The 21215-nt window shown below is 53.6% G+C and overlaps 2 protein-coding genes and 1 long non-coding RNA gene across 5 annotated transcripts; 2 read left to right on the plus strand and 1 right to left on the minus strand.

Moving 5' to 3' along the window:
- Nucleotides 1–328: 328 nt before the first annotated feature.
- LOC119131539 lies at nt 329–16292 on the plus strand. The gene is made up of 3 exons (XR_005099681.1): nt 329–492; nt 10992–11097; nt 16205–16292. It is a non-coding gene; the product is annotated as an uncharacterized LOC119131539 (long non-coding RNA).
- A 671-nt stretch (nt 16293–16963) lies between these two features.
- On the plus strand, nt 16964–19795 carry LOC119131918 (BRCA1-A complex subunit Abraxas 1-like). Of its 3 annotated transcripts, none has more exons than XM_037266764.1 (8): nt 16964–17126; nt 17428–17518; nt 17869–17905; nt 17990–18253; nt 18329–18439; nt 18496–18580; nt 18975–19086; nt 19307–19795. In XM_037266764.1, the coding sequence occupies exons 1-8, from the start codon at nt 17046–17048 to the stop codon at nt 19534–19536; spliced, it is 1011 nt and encodes a 336-aa protein (XP_037122659.1). In that variant the 5' UTR covers nt 16964–17045; the 3' UTR covers nt 19537–19795. The 3 variants fall into 3 exon arrangements, with proteins under 3 accessions (XP_037122659.1, XP_037122658.1, XP_037122657.1); XM_037266763.1 differs by having other exon boundaries at nt 16967–17126; nt 19304–19795; XM_037266762.1 differs by having other exon boundaries at nt 16970–17126; nt 19301–19795.
- mrps18c (mitochondrial ribosomal protein S18C) lies at nt 19527–21008 on the minus strand. The gene is made up of 6 exons (XM_037266781.1): nt 20755–21008; nt 20625–20680; nt 20442–20525; nt 20171–20228; nt 20028–20087; nt 19527–19664 (listed from the first exon to the last, which is right to left on the minus strand). Exons 1-6 carry the CDS (start codon nt 20825–20827, stop codon nt 19588–19590), a joined length of 408 nt encoding a protein of 135 aa, XP_037122676.1. The 5' UTR covers nt 20828–21008; the 3' UTR covers nt 19527–19587.
- Nucleotides 21009–21215: the final 207 nt, after the last annotated feature.

The following is a 21215-nucleotide window of genomic DNA, read 5'->3' on the forward strand; positions in this document are numbered from 1 at the left end:
GCCGGTTATTTGGCGCGGCGCGCGCGCACGACTGTGGCTTGTGAGCGTGTTCGGGAGCGTTTTTAGGCCTCTGTATTTGCGATTTATGAACACAAAACGAGAGGAAGCTCAAATTTCCATCAATAAACAAGATGCATTTTTAACATAGCAAAGAAATGTACTTTGATTAAGAAGACTAGGCTAAAATATATTCAACGCATTATATTATATGTATTATATTGATTATATTATGATATATTTCATATATTTTAGTTCACAAGACAATTCCATGATTGTTTATGTCGATTAGCACTGTCTCGATCAAGCTCTCGCGAGATCCACGGGGAAATAATCTTTGTTAAGTGCCAACGGCGGAGAAACAGACACCGTGATCTATGGACACATTTTCGCTACATGGAAGTGGAGAAAAAAAGTCCTTATGCTTGCTTTCAGTGGAAGACATGGAAACAACCACAAAGACACGTCGCAGTTCACCCCAAAGCCATTGTCGTGGTAAGTTAGCAAAAAAGTTTGCTGCTGCTGCTGCTGCTGCTGCTCGTGGTTGTTTTTCTTTTAGAACGGCGCATGACACTTGCGCCTTACAATGCTCCTACGTTAAGCAAACCCACTACATGTACTTGGCGATGCAATTGTGTGTGCAGTTGAATTTGTGCAAACTGAGGCGGGGCGCGGCGCGGCGCGTCGTATTGCTTGCTTGCTCGCTCGCTTGCTCGCTTGCTTGGTCGGGCAACTCCGAGAGGACCTCATCGATCACTCGCGGTCAAACCTGACTAAATAAAAACGAGATGAGGCTGACGAAATGTGATTAAAAAGTAACAAGCGTGATTGAACCTGGACTCGAATAATATTCATAAAAAAAAACCATCATAATAATAATCATAATAATAATGATGATCATTATTATTATTAATTGTAGTAGTAGTAGTAATAATAAAAGGCTGGTCAAATGAATACGTGTGTACATTTCTTTGTATGTTTGAGTGCACATTCATTTCCTAACGTATGCGCATTTGTGTGTGCTTGGTCATGAGTTGAGATTTAGTTGCCTTTGCGTGTTAGTGTGCGTGGGGGGATTCTTTGTGTGTGTGTGTGCGCGCGCGTGTGTCTGCTAACCCGCCCGCCCTTCCCCACTGCCATGCTAACATCTAGCGAAAAGGCAGCCGATTCAATGAATTCATATCGTTTGGCGTTAAAGTCGGCGTCCCGGAAGGAAAAAGTCAAACCGTCCCGAGAGTACTTGTCAACTGCGGCGGCCACACGTGAAGGCCTCAGAGACGTTGCCGTCATCAGGGCAAGGGCGAGAGGAAGAAACGTGATTGGGCTGGGCTCGACATGGAGATGAGCGAGCCTAGCCTAAGCCGCGAACATTTTCTTCTCCTTTCCGAACACACCACGCAGGATGACATCACGGGCGCTGCGGTCTGGCCGTATTGATCAGGCGAAGGGTCGCCGGTGCTTTGAAAGCTTCCTAGGAACGCTCACCTTTGACATGTTGCCAAGAGGCACTCACCGGGATCGATAAGCTCCGCCCGCAAGGCCGCAAGCAGACCTCGTGAACTCACGACCTGGTGACCGCCGGCTCGCTCCCTGACTGCTTCCTGTCGCCGCACGGCTACTTCCTGCGTCGCGCGTGCGTGTTTAGTGATGATGGTGATGACATCACAGTGTCTCCGTGGCCACCATCAGCGCCTTCTTGACGGCCGGTGCAACCTTGTTGACCCCTGCGCGCACACCTTCATCCTCCGCCACCGCCCAACACGGCCCCGCCCATTAGCATCTTTGACTGTGCGCGGCCGTGAATCTGTTTAACACACGTGTGCGCGGAAAGATGAAGAGGTCCATGATGCAAATTGAGAGCATCAAAGGCTCGTTAGCGTCATTGAACTCAAGAAGACGGCGGCCTTGTTTGGACATTTTGCGCACGTAGCTAAACATTTGCATGCTAACGAAGCTAACGTGACGTGCACCCAAATGTGTGTGTGTTTAGGTGGATTTGCGCCAGTCATATTTTTGTGTCCGCGCACGCACGCACACGCACACACACTGCGTGAGTGTGCATGTTTGTCCGCGTGTGCGCGTTGGCAATGACATGCGTGACGAGGCTCCTGACGGGCATCCGTATTGCGGGATCAATGGCTCACATTTGCTAAATGGAGGATTGAAAAGATTGCGCAAGCCTCCGTGGAAATTCCGGAGCCACATTTGCATCGGCGGGCGTCCTGGCCGGCTTCGCCATCCTCAACGGCAACAAAATAACGCTCAAAGGGCCCAGTTAGCAGCTGATTGGGCCCAAGCCACGCCCCCTTTTCTCAACGTCCAAAGCGTCACCGTGGAACGAGATGACAAGGGTGCGCGCGCGCGTGTGTGTGTGTGTGTGTCTTTTTAGGTGCCTTTTGTGTCTTTGTTTGTGTTGGCGTCTTGCTTGGAGTAAATGGAGCACCTTGACAATGCGAGTCAGCATCTTGGCCAAGATGATAAGGCTTTTATTTTGAAGGGAACTCGCAGTGTCTCCTAATGTATTGATGACCCGTCGCTATGGTTACAAGGTGATACACGGCGGCAGTTGGCGGGTTGACGCCAGTGTAGCGAGTCAAAGGATGTCGGGGCTCAGAGGTCACGGTGGGTGTGTCAGTGAAAAGGCAATGAATAAATGAGTGCTGCTAACAGGTTGTGTTTGAATAATGGTAGCTGGGGGTCGGAGAACGCCGCTGCAGCCCGCACAAAAGAGCAAGCGCAGATGGCGGTGGGCGAGTTAAAGCAAGTGGGCGGCGGCTTAGTTAAAGGGAGTTAAGGCAGATGGTCCCGATGGTCCCCGGCGGTCGTGACGACACGCTCGGAGGGGGGGCGGGCGGGGGGCCCGCCCCGCCAATGTTTACTAACCGACCGAGGAGGAGACAAAGTGGTGGACGCTGGTCACCGTGACCACGCTGCTAATAGAGCCAAATTGAGGCCAATAGACGCTAATTGCACTTCAGTTGCATTCGTCGATGGGGGCACGCCGCCGCTGCCTCTCATTGGCTAACGAGCACGTCTCCTTCTTCTCGTTTGTTCTTATTGCGGTGGGCAAACGCTGATCAGTTGTTAAGAAGGCAAAAGTCGCGTTGTGGTGGTGAAGGAACTCGTTTGCCAGGCTTAGCATCAAGCTCGCTCGCTCGCTCAAGGTGTCTCGCCGCGGACGGACAAACTAGCACCAGCGCCAGTTAGCGACTGCGCTTTGTAAGTCAATTAGCTGGGTGCAATGTGATTAAGGGAAGCTCCGCCTCCCGCTAACCACACGCCGAGCGTGGCGTCGCTCGGGGATTAGCCGCTCTGCGGCTCTTGTCATTAGCGTGGCAATTGGATTTGAAAACACTCCAAAGCTTTTCAATGTTTGACGCCGCAAAGTCGCGTGAAAGGCGACAAACGTCGCCTTGCATTCCGTCCATCACGTCAAATAATGAGCAACTTCCAAAAGTGCAAATTGTTTTTGACGTGGCAAAAATGGTCCTGATCCCATCCGCGTGTAGCATGAACATTGCGGCGGGCGGGCGGGCGCATGGCAAACGGGCCCGAGGTGGCCAAAAGGGGCCGCAGGTGTCAATGGGCTTGTGATGATGAGTTGTCGTGGAAACGCCCCCACGCGCTCACCGCTCACGCAGATGGGTCGGCGGCCGGTGTCACGCGTGGCTGCGGCCAGCGCACGCCTCCAATTTGGGCGCCATCTTTTCATTAGCGCTCGCCGCCGCGCACTTGATTAAAGATCACGCGCCGTGACTGCGGCCACACGCCCGTGACACCGGCCGAACACCGCCATTATTAATGGCCGCACTCGCTAGCGGCACTCGCGTGTCGCTCGCCTGTCAACGTGGGGGAGAGGCGTTCCCCCCCCTCCCCCATTAGGGACCATCCGTCACTGTCGGGACCCTGCGTGATGAATGGACCCGGCGGCGCACGTGTGTTTGAATCCGCTACGATGCGTTGGGGCCACAGAATGGGATGGGATGGGATGGGATGGGATGAGATGAGATGAGATGGGGTTGGATTGGCAGCCGGCGCACGCAATGGCCAACTGGCCTTTGCAAAGATCTGGACCGCTGTTGAAGTCGCCTTGGCTTGGCCCGGCCCACACGTGCCATCCGTCCGTCCGTCCGTCCGTCCGTCCGTCCGTCCGTCCATCCATCCATCCATCCATCCATCCATCCATCCATCCATCCATCCGCCGGCTAGCCAGCCATCAAACATTCACGCTCCAATCTTCCTCGTCATGGTGTTCCAGGGTGAGTTCAATGATTCAACACTTGATCAGCTTGACGTTCCTCGTCGCCTGCGCTTCAAATGGTCCCCTTTCATCAAGTGAATGAAACCGCTCCTAAGCAAACTGCAAACTGCGATTTCGACATTGATGACTTTTTCTTCTCCAAGTTTGTCCCGTCCCGGCTCGCAATTTTGCTCGCGCCTCACAATATGCGGTCTTTGCCTTTTAACTGAATCCGGGATTCATTGAATTGACGCTGCCGCTTCAAAGGAGCAAGCAAACTGCGCACAGTGGACTTTGTTGAATGGAGACAAAGCTTGGAGTCGAATTGAAGGAGCAAATCGAAAACATTGCAATGGCGAGGTGCGGGAAACCCATTTGGATGAATGAAGCAATTGCAGCAAAGGCCATGACGGAGCCATGACGGAGCCATCTCGGAGCCATCTCGGAGCCATGACGGAGCCATGACGGAGCCATGACGGAGCCATGACGGAGCCATCTCGGAGCCATGACGGAGCCATGACGGAGCCATCTCAGAGCCATGACGGAGCCATCTCGGAGCCATGACGGAGCCATGACGGAGCCATCTCGGAGCCATCTCGGACCCATCTGCTTTCCGCCCACCGTGAGCTTGCGCAATTCCTCCAGCGGTGCGCCCGCTCTCCGTTTCTGGATGTCCGGGGCCGGCCAGCCAGCCGGCCAGCCTCTCGTGCACGCGACTTTAGGGACTTTGCGTGATGAATGTGCAATTAAGGAAACCTTGATGTACGTGGCGTGGGTCGCCATGGTAATTGTAAAGGAAGTCATATGCATAAAATTAATTATGCGGCGCAGTAAGGCCCATAAATCAGCGTGCCGTCAATTCCGGCGGGAAAGCTCGGGAGCGCCGCGCCGGGGTCCCGCCCGCCTGCCCGCCCGCTGGCTGGCTGGCTGGCTGGCCAGGCAGGGATGGAGGAAAGAGGGCCGGCCGGGAATCGTCGCCTCTTTCTTCCCAATCGGGGAAGTCATCTCTCGTCTTCAAACAGGAAATGAACTTTTCCTCATTTGGATTCATACGGAGCCTGGCGCATCCTGTTTCCCGCCAGCCGCCGGCGACCGCCCCGTAATCCTCCGCTGACGATGTCACCGCGATTAACGACTTAATGAAGATCGTTAGCGCGTCGGCGGCTTTTTTGCAGCTGCTCCGTAAACGTCGTCGTTAGCTTTTATTTTGCTTGCCGCTTTCCTCCTTAATCGTCTACGTCCTGACGCCGCCGAGGTGGGAACGTAGCGCTACGCTAATGACACTCCGGCGAGGCCTTTGCCACGCATAGGCAAGAGGAGCGAAACGACGACGCTAGCGCAATGCCAACCTTTGACGTACAAACAATTCTGGCACAACGCTAGCAAAAAGAGAAGGGGAAAAGGTAACAGAATTGTGGTGCAACATTGTATCATGCTAACATTACATTTGCACAATGTTAAAAGCAACTTTAGGAGAATGCGAGCACATGGTGGTAGTGCGTTGGCACGATGCTATCGCAACATTAGCATCACGCTAACAGAACAAGATCACCATGCTGGCACGGTATTTCAAAATGCTAACGAGAATCTTTCACAGTGCATGAGTACAATGTTGCCATTTTTGTCCTTTTGTGTTATTTTTGGATTGTTGTCATTTACATTGCGAACATAACATAACGGAATAATGCATCTTTTGCAAAAATGCTAAAAACAACACAATTCTAAAAACGAGACAACGGCAGGAGGTATGAGTGGCGACCAGTTAGCGTGTTTGCGGTCAGGCCGTCCTTGTGACCCGGCGCCGACCCGCTGAGCGTGACGCGGGCGGCGTGTCAGGAAATGACACGCTTTTAAAGACATGCCCTGTAGCCCCCCCCCCCCAACTTTCTGTCTGTGACTTGCCAAAACTTTGAAAACTTGTCCAAATATTACAATTGGCCTTCAACGCTCCGACGCCATGTGTGCCGCCAAGCTGTGTAAACCATGCGCACGCACACATATGCGCATGCACACGCGCGCACACACACACACACACACACGCGCACACACTGCCGCTTTGTGGGCTAATTGTGTCCATTAGCAGCATGCAAATAATCTTTGTGTTTCTTTTCTTCGTGCTTTCAATGTGTCTTTGATGCTAATAACAACAAGCGTTGGTGTTAGTGCAGTTAGTGAGAATGTTGTGCTAACGTTTGATGATGACACGCCTCATGCCTACCGAGGGGGGGGGGGGGGGGGGGGGGTCGCGACCTCCCACGTCCAGTGGTGAATGCTGAGAAAGTTGCCGCATCACATGGCGCTCAGCACATGAACCGCGTTAGCCGCATTCTCACGTTGCCCTTGTCATTTTTCCCACGTACATTATTGTGTGTGTGCAGTTAGTTGAGTGAGCAGGTTTGAATCCCAGCACACACATACACAAAAGCACACACACGCACGCACACACACACACACACACACACTTGTGGTTGCGGCAGTGTCCTTGACAAAGTGACAGATATCTAACCCCCCCCGCGTTCACCGACTAATGTCAAGAAGGAGGACGGCAATTGGCGGCGATTAGTGAGCGTGGCGGCCGTTTAAGGACGTTTGACGGCAAGGCTCGAACGGGAGGTCTCGTGTTTATGATGTCATCGCGCCATCGGGGGCCGTTAGCCTCGACAGCGGGACGCTCGGGGTGGGACTCGGCGGGCGCCAGAGTGCCTCATTAACGCGCCAATCCTGCCGCTGTCCAGACCACGTGCACTCAAACCTGGCGTGCCCTCGTCGTGCATGTGCGTGCCGTGAGCGAAAGCATCTTTACGTTGATGCGCGCGCGCGCGTGTGTGTGCGTGGAGTGTGTGCACGTGACTACGCGTGTGCTTGTGACCTTCAAGTGAGCATGTAGGTCAGAGGCATGTGCGCATGCGTGTGATAGCGCTTGGAGTGAGGCGTGCGTGCGTGCGTGCGTGCGTATGGCAGGCGCGTGACAGCAGCCAGAGTGGAGCCGCCGGCCTGTCCAACGCGGCGTTGTCCGTGTCCATTGGCGAGAGAGAGAGCGGGCCGGGCCGGGCCTGTAGCGTTGACGGCATCGACCTTCGCACGTCAGCGACGTTGGTGCAACACGAGCTCGATTCTCCAGCGCATGATGTCACACGTGCCGCTAGTCACAGTCAGACATTCTGCGCGCCGTGAGTTTGTCACTAATGTTGTCGTATTATTTCACCTTCTCTACACGTGCTTTGCCCGTGTGTGTGTGTGTGTAGAAATATAATGTGTGCGTGTGTGCGACTGCTGTTTGGGACTTGCGTGTGTGTGTGTGTGTGTGTGTGCGTGCGTGCGTGCGTGCGTGCGCGTCAATGGAGTGTTTACCATTTGGTGTGTGTGTGTGGGTGCGTATAGATGGAGTGTGCATGTCAGAGGTTGTGTCTTGTGTATCCTGTCTAGTCAATAATAAAGTTAACGCTTGTGCTCACAGAAAGTTAATGAGCGACCTTGCAAAGTCGTTAGCATCCTCACACACGCACGCACACACACACACACACACACACACACACACACACACACACACAAACAGATCCTCACTGTCACTGCTGCCTGGGACCCCAAGGGATTCCCGGAGATCAGGTGACAGCACAAAGCAGCTGACCACAGAACATCACCACTTTTTTGACATGATCAACAACGCTCACAGTCACTCATGCCTCAACTGCTTGTGAATGGCTAACGTCAAGTCAAGTCAAGTTGATTTGTATATCCCTAAATCACAAGCAGTCTCAAAGGGCTTGACATAGACAAAAATGGACAATTATTCTCAAAGCATCCCCTGATCTTAAGCTCCCAAAAGGGCAAGGAAAAACTCCCAAAAATGAGAAAGCTGGGACCACAGATGGAAGGATCCCCCTTTCAGGATCACCAGGCTGCAATGGATGCAGAGAGGGCACAAATAATACATCATATGAAAAGCAATGAAAAAAAAGTGGATGTCCAAGTCACGTGATGATGATGATGGTGAGGATCATTACACGTTTGTCACATGACAAGCAAACAGGGAGGAAGTACAAGAAGGAGGACAGGAAGTAGTCTGAGTGTGAGCGTGTGTTCAGCTGTGTTTTGAATGTTGGATTGAAATGGGCACAAAGTCATGAATTCCTATGTGATGCGCGCGTGTGTGTGCGTGTATACGTGTGTGTGTGTACGTGTGCAAGGAAGCGAGCGAGTCAGCGAGGATGAAAATGAAATTAAATGTTGCCTTCATCCCCACAGCGGCGCATAAATAAAAATGTGGATTAGCATGAGCGCCGACAACACGGCAAGAAGAGGATGCGTGTCTACACAAACTTGCATACACAAACGTAGACGCTCGTCTGCAGCAATACGCGCACAACACGAGACCTGCATGCAAGAATCTGACACACCAAATTTTCAACACTACACAAAATCAGTAAACACACAAATACAAACACAGTAAAACAGACACCATACACCTACACCTACACTTGCACACACACTGTGCACTACAGTCTTCCAGATGAAAGAAAGTGTCATGCGTGAGTGTGTTTTCCTACTGTTACACCTCGTGCGCATCTTGTGTGTGTGCTCGCTCGCTCGCTCGCTCGCTCGCTCGCATGCGGTCTCAGGCCGTTGTCGCGCTGTTGGCGTGGCGACGCGCTAACAAGGCGCTCACAACAAGTGTATCGGCGCAGCGCAGGCGTTTAGTGGGGGCGTGCCCCGCCGTTTGGCTACAATGCTCTTGTTGTGGCGGCTAATTAGCGCCCTAGCGGGATAACAAATGATGGAGGGTGGCCATTTTTATTGCTCCGGGGGGAGTGGGCGTGGTCACTGGACAAAGGAGCTGTCAATCAACACATGTTGCTCTTTGTGCCACAACACGAGCCATTGAGCTCAGCAACATTATGTTATCTTTGCGCAGCGCCAGTGTCGACAATTTATTGCCTGCCGTTTTGCATGGAATCGTCAATTGGAAAAGTATCGAGTGTCGTGTCTTGTGCTACCTGTGGACCACACCATGTTTTCTGCTTGTGCACTTTGTACAATCGTGTTCAATGCGTCGTGTTTGCGTGTGCATGCGTGTTCGCGTGTGTGTGTGTGTGTGTGTGTGTGTGTGTGTGTGTGTGTGTGTGTGTGTGTGTGTGTGTGTGTGTGTGTGTGTGTGTGTGTGTGTGTGTGTGTGTGTGTGTGTGTGTGTGTGTGTGTGTGTGTGTGTGTGTGTGTGTGTGTGTGTGTGTGTGTGTGTGTGTGTGTGTGTGTGTGTGTGTGTGTGTGTGTGTGTGTGTGTGTGTGTGTGCGTGCGTGCGTGTGTATCAAATGGCACCTTGTGAAAAGGGGCCATTAGTGAGCATCTTAATGGCAGCAGATTGTCGGCCATTTCTGCGTTTGTGATAACCTCGTCGTGCAGATTGCGGGAGATCAAATGGGCGGGGTCGGGGGACCGTTTGGCGGCAGCAGTCTCGTTAGTCAGCGTACAAACCAAGGCGTGAAACAGCTGCTGCCAAAAAACAGGAAGCGCTCAAGACGGCGTTAGCAACGCCAGCGGCGTTATCTGTCCCACACGGTGGTGGCGGCAGCCCCCTCTCTTCCTCCCTGTCGAACCTCCCTCCCCCCCCCCCCCCCCCACACGCACGCACGCACGGCCACGTCTACATGTCCACGTCTTCACATCTCCATGCTGACAATGATGGACGTGTCCTATTAAGCTGCTCTCCAGCAGCTGTTGTCTTCTCCTTTTCATGATTATTATTATGAGCACAGCATGAAGCACCTTGTCCAGTTTTGTCAAACACAAACACTTGATTTTCGCCACTTTCCGCCACTAATGCTATTTGGGCAGTATAAGCTTAAGGTAAGGTTAGCAACAAATGTTTAGTAGCACACAGCAGCAACAGTCTATGCACTATGTAGGCACAAAAGTAGATAGTATATACATCATTAACACCACACGAATATCAGCAGGGCTTTAGCTAAACACGCTAACGAGTGCACTGACATTGTGGACAGTGAAGAGATTGTTATGTTAGCATTAGTCTATGCTAATACTGCGTTAGCATTTACTAATATGTCAGTGTAATGCGCGCCTTCTGTTAGCGTAGCGACAATGTTGACTTCGCATTATGCTAATGGTCGGCTGCGCTCTTATTTGCCGGACTCTACCCTCTCACTTTGCCGGCCGCCCCTCCACCGCAAAAGGTCGAGAGTGGCGCGGCGTTCGCTTTTAGCGAGCAGATGAAGCAGAAGACAAAGTGGCTTTTAAGCTTAGCGCCATAGTTGCATTAAGGCGCCGTCCGTCTTCATTAGCGTTCCGCTTGTTCATTAGCACCTCCGCGCCGCCCCGTCAAGGTTGAAATAGACGCGGCGAGACGACCAATCATGGACGACCGTCACGGATGACCATCGGCTCTCGGGCGAGGCGTGCCGCTCCGACTTGCCGTTAGCATTAATCGACCTATTAAAGATGAAACATATCCACGGGGGGGGGGAGGATGTTAACCTCGGGCCGCGCCCGCACAACTCTGCTCGTCGCCATTAAGCAAAATGGAGCTTGATGACCACCTCGTCACCTATGACCTCGTGACACCTCATCCTCAAAGAGACAATGAACACATGCATCGTCATGGCGACGACTCAACACACACACACACACACACACAGACTGGCCTTTGTTGGTTTGAAATGCAAATGCACATACGTGCTAAGGTGCAAACAAAAGAGCAACATGAGCAACAGAAGCTGGTGTCTGACTTGTGTTGGTCAACAGGTCTTGTGAGCGCGTGACCACGAGGACGGGCATGCGGTCACGTGACGGCGCCGATGACGATGGGCACGTGGTCAAATGACGACGGATGGGCCGCTCGCCAGTCGAGGTAAGAGCGCTCGAAGACAAACAATACTGTCCACCGGTCAATGTCAGGGCGCACGCACAAATAGCCTGTCGATGCCAGTGCGCGTGCTGCGCAGACAAACAAAGGATTGGTCGCCATTCCGTTCACTTTGCGTCAGGCGTGTACAACGGACTGGTCGGCAGCCCATCAAAAGGCACCAAATGAGCGACAGACAGGTCGCTTGCCACATTTCGACAAACACGCTTTTGCGACGTGAGCGTTTAAAACGAGCACGTGCAAAGGCCGTAGCTGGCGTTCAAACCCACAAGCGCTGGACTGCCAGCCAGCCCCGCCCACCACTAGTCAAAGACAAAGATGCTTTATTTGACTTTGTGATCTTTTAAAACAGCGGATTCCGCTCGCACGCACGCACGCACGCCCACCCGCCGCCGCCGCGGTGTGCCGTGCTCAAATAAACCTCTTTTGTGTCTCTTGCGTGTCTGACGTCAGACTCGCCGTGAGCGAAGTCAACACAGAAAACTCGAGCACGCCGGCTGCCGCCGCCACCTCGGCCTAGCGTGCGCGTCTCAACACGGCGTGAGGGAGACGGCGCGTGTGGTCAAACACATTTGCGCACGCGCGCCCTGTACTTTCGGTCTTTTATGGTAAAAAGAAACATTAACAATCTGTCAGAGTCCAGATGGGCCAATCATAACACACGCACACGCGGCGAAAAGCACAGACGTGCCAAAAAGCAACGCATGGACACACACACATGCAGAACATACATTCAGTGCGCAAATAACCACGCACACATTCACATACCCACAGATGTGACACACGCAGACGGATGCACACACTACACAAGCAATTAACAAATACACGCACGCACGCACACACACATTCTCCTGACGTACACACTTCCCACATTGTGTACAGACACAAACACGCTCGCAGGCACATTGTACACTTTTGCAGCACGTTCTCGACTTCTATCACCACACACACAAACCAAAAGGCACACGGGCCTGTTCATATGCACACGCTTACATCCGCACGTACACGTGGACACACATTCCGGTCACTTACAGACGCACATTTTCAAATAAATACAAAACTGAGATCACTTCGAATAATAAACACCTTTCACTGTTTCATTGTCATGTGAGCACACATATTAACGGAGCAAAACGTGTGCGGCGGCGGCGGCGGCGGCGGGCGGCTGCAGCATTGAGGCTAAGCCGAGCGGGAATGCGAGATGATGTCATGGCCAAGCGACGGACGGCGCAGCGCGCGCTCGTTAGCGGCCATCAATCAATTAAGAAGCACTTAGCGTGATTTAATAACATTTGCCTGCTTGGTTAGCGTTCTAATCTCATTAGCTGTTAGCTTCTGGGAAGCTCGGAGGTCGACGCTCACCGCGGACCGAGCGAGCGAGCGTGCGCTCGCGTGAGCCGAGTCCAACTTTTGCCTTTGCCGACCTTCAAAATAGGCAACGTAGAGGCCCTTGGCTTGTCGTGACAGCGGGCCCGGCCGGTGCTAACGTTGCACTGGTGTGGCGCCGGCCGGGTTAGGGTGGCCGACAACCCGCTGCGTTGAGCTGATGCTAATTATCGTTGTGCGTGTCACGTTGCCAATCAACAATGGCATAGCACTCTGCCAATATAGTGCTAATGTTGCAATAGCATTGTGCTATGTATGGATTGGCAAAATTCCTAAGATTGCGTCAGCCTTGTGCCAACAATTGGTGCTTCTTCTCTTAGCCTCGTGCCAACGTTGCCTTAGCGTCGGCCTTCCAATTTGCTGGTATTGTGATAGTATTGTGCTAACCGTGCCAATGATGTCACAAATTTCTGATATTGTGACAATGCTGCGTTAGCCTTGTGCTAACCATTTGTGAACTATGTCATTGTGCTAGTGTGTTGTTAATCTTGCATTAGCATTGTTACAACATTTTGCTAATATTCCGTTGGCATCCGCGCCGCGCACCTTTGCTGACCTTAACTCATAAAAACATGTGGGTGGCATGTAGCCCCGCCCCCTTCACGGTTGTCCCGGCGACCGGATGATTCAATTACCCATTGATTAAACATCACGTGAGTGGGCCTGATGATCAATAGCGCGTCTAACAGAAATGTGGCTAATGCTAACACGGCTATGTTTGACAGCAATCAATCAATCAATCAATCGATGGATCGTCCGTCGATCGGTGCGGCCTCCCCGCCGAAGGAAGCGTTAGCGCGTTACCCATCGATTTTAAAGTGGACACACACACACACACACGTACGTACGTACACACACGCGGCGAGGCTTTTATTGTGGCGGTGCGCGTGGGCGGAGGCAATGATGGGATGACCCGGCGGCGGTCTCGGGGGGCAACATGTCTGCCGGCAAACGCTAAGCGATTAGCGTGCTAGAAAAGCAATAAGGTCATAAAAATTGCATCTCGCTCCGGAACGCCGCCGTAAATCCGCGGCAGGTGGGGCGGCCCGGGGTTGGGGGCCTCGGGCGGGACGGCGGAGGGCGGAGGAATGACTTTGAAGAGCTCGTCATCTTCAATCTATTTTGCCGCCGCATGTCGCCGCATAGCCGCACTTCATTACGGCCCGTGGACGGCCCCGCCCTCGGGCTCCCCCTGGGCCCCCGGGGGCCCGGGCGGCTTAAGACCTCATCAGAAGCTTCATTGAACGCTCAAGTCTCCTCATCGATCGGCCCTCCAAATTAAAAGCACCATTTGCGCTGATCCGCGCTCCTAATGCGCTGCGCTAAGCCCCGCCCCCAACACATGCGCACAAATTAGGAGCGCGCAAACGTGACACGCACACACAAACAGACACGCAGAAGATGGGCAAACCCACAAAGTGTCAAATAGAAGAAAGAATAAATATGTCATGAAGGGATCTGTGCACGTGAAAGGGATGGAGTGGGGGTGGTGATGGGGGGGGGGCGTCAAATGAAATGTTCCAGGCTGCATCAAATTCAATTACATGCTGCTCGCTCCCAACTACACCGACACACACGTGCAACAAGTACACACAACGACATATGCCTTGCGGACGACTACCAACACATGCACCGGGGCGCAAAGACGCAGCACAACCTGAGCAACACAGCTGCATCGGCAGAGCGCGCGGCACGACGCAACAAACACAACGGCACGCGTCGGCAACACAGCTAGCACAATGCGTGTGCAATGCGGCAGAAGCAGCCGCGCCCGCCGACGTGCCGCCATCTACGAGACGCTCCAATTTCCTCCGCCACTTTGTCCACTCGACGTGGGCGGCGGAAGGAAGCGTGCGCAAAAGCGTCGCCTCGCCGGGCGTCTTTCCTGCCCTCCCTTTTTTAATATGAGACACCTGCTCTCACTTCCTGTTTGCGCCGCTTTGGCTTCCTGTTTACGCGGCGTGTCATCCATCAGCCCGGCCGCGCGCGCCTGAGGCCATTACGGCCACTTGACCCCGACGTCGAGCGAGCGACGCTGGCCAACACGCTGCACCTTGCAGCGTTGCGTTGGACATTTGCCCAAAGCTGGGAATGAATGGCACAGCGCAACCAACAAGCTTTTGCCCGTTACTACACCCCCGTACGCAGAGGCGTAGCCAAGCCGGTGCGAGCCGGGGCGGCGCCCCGGTTGAAAAAAAAAAAAAAAAGTCGAGCTTTTTCGATTCTTCATTTTCATGCCGTTTTTTTCTTTCGGTCTTGCGCGAATGTGCTTGCGCTATTCTATGTGCGCGATGTTATCCATTCACCGTTTGCCTCCCGGACGTTGTTTTAGCGATCAGCGAACGGCGTGGGTGATGTTCGATTTTTTTTCCTGTGGGCGTGCGCCCCTACTGGAAAAATTCCTGGCTACGCCTCTGCCCGTACGGGTCGCTTCCACGGTGACCAGCCGTCACCGGTTGTTCCCACGCTCTGACTACACGCCACTGTGAGAACATGCTAATACATGCGAGCACACAAGACGTGTCACGCTGCGGCGACGACGACGACGACATACTGTTGTGTCTTTTCACGTGCCGCTGACATTTGTTTCACTTTGAAGAGTCGTTCGGGCGTCGGGACAAAGGCTAGCGAGGCACGTCTTATCGCGCCGATATTCAAACCGCGCCACCGCAAGCTAACAAACGGCGCTGCCGCGAGGATCGAGTCAAAGGGCCGAGCGCGGTGACGCTCGCCGAGCATCTTCCTACTTCCTGTCCGTAAGTGCGGCTTGTGTCGGGCGCTGCCCCCTGACCCGGCGGCGCTGTGCCAACACGATTGCTTTTGTTCTGTCAAGAATATTTAAAGCGTGCTCATAAAAGGCCAAGCGCGGGTCGGGGTGGGGTTAACAAAGCGGGTTAACCGCCTCGGCGGCGCCGCACCGTCTCGCCGACCTTACGCGCCGTCAGCCGTATCGCCGCGGGTCGCCGGGGTCACGTTCAATTTCCACTCGCGCCGGCGGAAAATGAAAAGTCGTCATTTGCACAAATCTGAATAATTCACCGGGGCCGCCCGCCGCTGATGAAAACACGCCGGCCGGGATAAAGGACGCAGCGCCTCCCCCCCGTATCCCCCCCCCCCCCCCGCAGCACCCCATCCTCGGCGGCTAATGATGAATCTGGCGGGAGAATGATTCGAGCGTCCTCCCGGCCGCCGCTCCCTGTCGACATCTCGAGTGATCGCCAATCAATTAAGATGGCCGACAGCCAACGTCTCGTTAGCGTCCGATTGGACCACTTGATTCACCTCCGGGGGCGGCGGCGCCTCACCTGCGTGGAGGAGGCTGGGAGATTTTTTTGCCCATTATGCAAATCCAGCAAGTAAGTGAAACCGACCAAAGAATGAAAGAATGAATCCTTTGAGCGGCATTAAAACTTCATCCATCAGGAGGGCCTGCGCGGGGGGCGGGGCCGTGCCGCGCCGCGCTGTGCCGTGCCGCCGGGGTGCGAGGCGGGCCCGCGGTGTGAAATGAAAAGACGCCAAAGCTGATGTTTCCTGCGCCGCGCTCGGAAAACCAGCATGGAAATGATGATAATTTAAAAAAAACTCGCTCTGTTAATCAAATTAAGACAGACAACAGAGTGGTCACCAGTGTCGGAAAACCAGCATGAAAATGATGATTAAAAACACAACAAAAACCTCTCCATTTACTTCTGTAAATCAAATGAAGACAGACAACCGAGTGGTCACCAGCAAGTGTCCGGGGACGGGCGTCGTCTAATAGCAAAGAACTTGTGGACACAAACATGGACTGGACGCCAGCCAGTGTCGAGGAACATTGAGGCATGCAACACACTCGTGAGAACCTTGAAGGGCGATACTCTTGGCTTTTAGTCATTGACGAAGTTAATGTGCTCATGCGAATGAATATTTTCTCTCCGGCCATCATGCTATTGCCACATTGGGAGTCGTGACGAGCCAATCACTGCAAAGCTGACTAGAAACTCTTAAATGTCTGGGTTGCAAAGTAAAGCCCGGCCGCCCGGCCGCCCGGCCGCCCGGCCGCCCGGCCGCCCGGCCGCCCGGCCGCCCGGCCGCCCGGCCGCCCGGCCGCCCGGCCGCCCGGCCGCCCGGCCGCCCGGCCGCCCGGCCGCCGCAACCGTTTGTCCTGTTCAGGCAAGCGCGCGTCACGTGACCCATGTGTGGTGGTGTGGCGCCACCTCCTGAACCCAAAACGCTCAAACACGCGTTTCAAAGAAAAGAAGTCTGTTATACAGCCATCCAATTTTCATATTACATACAGAGTAGGAAATTATTCTAGAAAATAGAATCGACAGGTTTGGTGGGAAGAAGTAGGTAAAGTTGTCAAACTTATAATGGGATGGTAGGTACTTTGGTTCACACTCCAACACGGTAGGTGGCGGTAACGCGTGTGGCTGGAGCAAGATTGCGCGGGAATTCGCGCATCGTTGTCTCAGCGGGGCGGAGCGGCGCGGCGCTCAGCGCTAAGTTGACTGCGTTTCTTTTGCGGCTCAGTGACGCTGTCGAGTGATCCCAGCAACGCAAAGAAGATGGCGGAGCCCTCGGTTCGGATCCCCGGAATTGTTTTGTCTTCTTTATTGTTTGAGCACATCAACAAAGACTCGGACGTGGTGAGGAAAGAGCCGAGCAATTGGCACTTAGTATCTGGAGCGGCTCGCCGTGTCCAGGCCTTCGCCGAGTACCGAGTTAGCAGCACAATGCTTTCTTGAATTCGCTTAGGTCGCTAAAGTCACGTGGAAAGTGACGTGTCGCGATATTTGTTTGTCTGTCTGTTTGTGCTTGCGGTCTTTGTCACTCTCCATTGCACTTTGACGCGAAATAACATGTTCGCATCTTGTGGCCTCAACAAGAGTGACGTGTGAAAGTGAAGCGCTCCTGTTGAGCTGCACTTGATGTCGGTTTGTTGGCCAGGAAGGTTTGATCCTTGGCGAGAACCACGTGGAGGAGCACGTGACCATCAGCGACACGCAAGAGGACCACGTTCACCTCCGCCGAACGTCCAGTAAGCACGGCACGGCAGGAAAACGCCACGAGCACACACAATCTGCTAGCTTAATGCGAACAGATGAAGCAAGATGGCGGCCCCTGTGGAAATGTGACTTCACAATTGCACATTGAGACATCCAAATGTTGAGCCAAGCCATAACCTTTTAATTGCTAACACTGTGAAATGCCACAGGTCTGTGCTTTCCATTTTATTATGCTGCATTTCTTCCAAGAGCTCAGTGCCGCCCTGGCATGTTGTGGTACCTTACGGTATTACACTTCACGTGTGCAAATCCAAATGTTGTACTTTGACATCAAAAATAACATGTCCACTTTCATTCATTGAACTTATCCGATGTGTTGCAGGCGTCCACAAACACGTGTGTTGCCACAAACTCGACACGTGAGTCCACTCCACATGATCACGTCACATGATGGAGGCCAGAAAAAAGATCACGTCATGACTCTGTGACGTGTGTGCGCGCAGCTGGTACGACGCAGCGGGCAGGGTGGACGAGGAGGCGGTTGGCAGGCTCCTGGGGGGAAACCATCGGGATCTCCTGATCGGGTGGTACCGCCAACGCAGGAACTCTGAGCGGCGAATGACAATGCGTGAGAAAGCGGTGCACGAGAACTTTAGGGCGGCTCTGCGCGTGCCGCACGCCGTCTTCCTGCTGGTGACCCCCGCGCCGCTGGCGGAGGCCGGCTCCACCCACCGCGCCGAATACTCTGCCTTTGTCTCCGGCAACAGGTGAGGGAGGAAGTCGCGGCGGTGCGATGACGTCATTCTGACGACGTCATTCTGACGTGATGCTGTGGTGCGAAGGCAGGTCCCCGTGGTGGTCACCAACTTGGCGTCGCTGGACCATCGGGCGTACTGGACAGCGTCGCCGCCGTGCCGGACGCCAGGCTACCGCCGCGCCATCGGCCGCCACAGGTAAGGAGCGCTGGCGCCGATGCGGGCGGGTCTCCCGACTTGCTTTCCTCTCCCAGTTCCACGTTGCTGGACGCCAGCGGTCGGGCGGCGGACGCCGAGGCGGTCAACGGCATGAACGAGTCGCTGCAAGACGAGCTTCGGGTGAGCCGGCCGGCCGGCCGTAGAAACTTGGCTTGGGCGGGCCCTTTTATCTGCTTCGACTCGACGTTTGTCTTGCTACGTTCACGTTCAGGGAGAACTAGCTTGGAGCCTTTAGCTTCCTACTGGGGGGGGGGGGGAAGTCTTTCAGTTTGCTTTTAGGGCTTTTTAGTGACAAAAGAACACATTGGGGGTGGGTGGTGTCACAGCGCTTTCTGAGTGAGTGACGCGAGAGTTGGGACGGCCTATCACGACAAAATATTTTCCTTTCTTGCGCTCCATTAAAACTCGCTTTGGAGAAATCTCGACATAGTGAGCAAGGAAGCCATCCCAATACAACCGCTGTGCTGTCTGTCCCTCACTTCCTGACCCCCTCCCACTTCCCCGGACCAATCAGAGGGCGTGCGGCGCCGTGGCAGACAGCGAGCGCGCCGTGCAGAAGACGCTCACCGAAGTTTGCGCCCTCAGGAAGAAGCTCGGTGACAGCGAGTCGGCCGCGGCCAGCAAAGGTGAATCTGAAACGTATCAATCTTTGGCAGGATCGGGAAGTGCGCTCGCGCCGCCGCCGCCGCTGCCTCGTTGCCTTTTCTACTTGAGTCGCTCGGGCGACTCTCTTTTAAGACGAATGCTTTTGTGTTCCTGTAGCAACCGTTCTCGAGTTGATTGCCATATTGGTAGAAGTGGGCTAAAGGTGGACACCATGCACTTGTTTACTGTCCCCAGCAGAGGGCGTGGCCGTGGCAACGAGGAACCTGCGCCTCCGGCTGGCCATCGGCGCACTCGTGGCCCACTCGCCGCTCTTTGGCTCGTGTACGCTGACGCGCGACGCCTTTCCCGTGCTGGAGGCTGCGTGCGACGAGATGAAGCGCCGACCCGTCGCGGCGGCCAAACGGTCAGCCAAGAGGAAGCGACGCCACAAAGTGATGTCAAGAAAGACGGCACCGTCGGCGGTTGTTTGACTTTGCATTTATTGGCCAATGACGAAAAGGAGGAGGTGAGGCGAGGCGAGGCTAATCCGCATGTTTGAAGCTGCAGATGTTGGGGTCCCGCATCAACTCGGGATGTTTGTGCGTCACTGACATGAAACCTAAACAAACACGTGCACACGCCACACAATCTGTTTTGTTTGGCCCAGGAAAGTGAGCTATGTTTTGCCTTAGCGCCATCTTGTGGCACTGCTGCCAATTCCATTTAAAGGAGAGGAAATGCCATGACTTGCCTGCCAGTTTTGTTTGTCTACATGTGTTGCACCGCACCACTGCTGGTGTGCAAATGTTCATCAGGCCACCTGAGGCGGCGTTTCACATTAGGTGTCAGCGTTTAGCTGGAGAACGTTGCTTGCTTTGAATACCAAATGGGCTCTTTGCCAAGCAAGCCAGAGCAAAACAACGACGGCTGGAAAAAAGGACAGCTGCGTGTGGGAGAAGTTGCGTGGTGTCTTATTACCTACCCATAGCGTGCGCCTTCTTGATGGCCTTGGAGATTTCTTTTTGTTTGCGTCCACACAAGCCTGGCATCAACACATTTGTAGGTTGGTTGCCCATCCAATCGCATCCGGTCGCGGGGCCTGTCGGACCATTGGGCGGGCCTTACCGGTGATGTGGCGGCCGTAGATCCTCCCCGTGTGCGGCGAGATGAACTGAGACAGAAGCTGCGCACAAACGCCGCGTTTAGACTTCCACGGAGAAAGCGGACATGCTTTCGAGCTTTGGGCACAATACGAAACATGCAAGTGAGGTGTTCTTTTTGTCCGAGTCGAGTCGCCATTCTACACCGAACCGAGAGCTTTTAAACGGATAGTCAGTCGCTGATGTTGTCGCCTGACTTGAGGGTTTTTTTTCCAAAAACAATTTGATGCACCTACCTGGATGTTCTTGAAGTCGACGGTGACGTCGCAGAGGACGCAGCCTTTGTGCGGCTCCTTGTACGGATTGTTCATCCTGACAAACTGCCATCGCAGATGACAAGGGGCGGGCGCGCGCGAGCGCGTCGTTATTATGTCGCGAATGAATGTTGTCCAAAAGCCAAGGAGCAGCGGGCGACTCACCGGGTGGTCTTTCACTTGGTCTTGGCCATCGGATGAAACGGGCCTGCCCGTCAAAGCTGCAACACAACCAGACTGAGGATTAGCACGAACCAACCAACATTGTCTTTTCCCACTAAGTTACGTTGTTCACCTGCAGCTTTGCTCGCGTTTCGGAGGCGCGAAAAGACCCCAAACAAGAAATACGTTCGCTTGAGAGGCAACATTTTTATTTTTTTTTTAGACCTAATGCGACTCGGAAGTGGTACTCATCTACTTCCTGTACGGTCCCGTTGCAAACATTTGTATTTCCCCCTATTGTTTTTTTTGCTTTCAACTCCCTTCACAATGTTTGAACTCAACTTAAAAACAATGAATCCCAAGGCCACTCGGACTGGAAGCTTGCAAAATGAAGGGAAGAACATCGGGCGCCTGCCTCTCATTTTCGCGTGTTGTTAAAGTTAAAAGTTAAAGTCCCAATGATCGTCACACACACATGTGGGTGTGGTGAAAATTGTCCTCTGCATTGAACCCATCCCCGTGTGTTTACAGTCTCGATTCCAGACTGCTTTAGCTTTGTTGATGTACTTTTTCCTCAATAGTTTGTCAATCTAA

Source organism: Syngnathus acus, chromosome 12 (assembly GCF_901709675.1).
Source record: "Syngnathus acus chromosome 12, fSynAcu1.2, whole genome shotgun sequence".
NCBI lineage: Eukaryota > Metazoa > Chordata > Actinopteri > Syngnathiformes > Syngnathidae > Syngnathus > Syngnathus acus.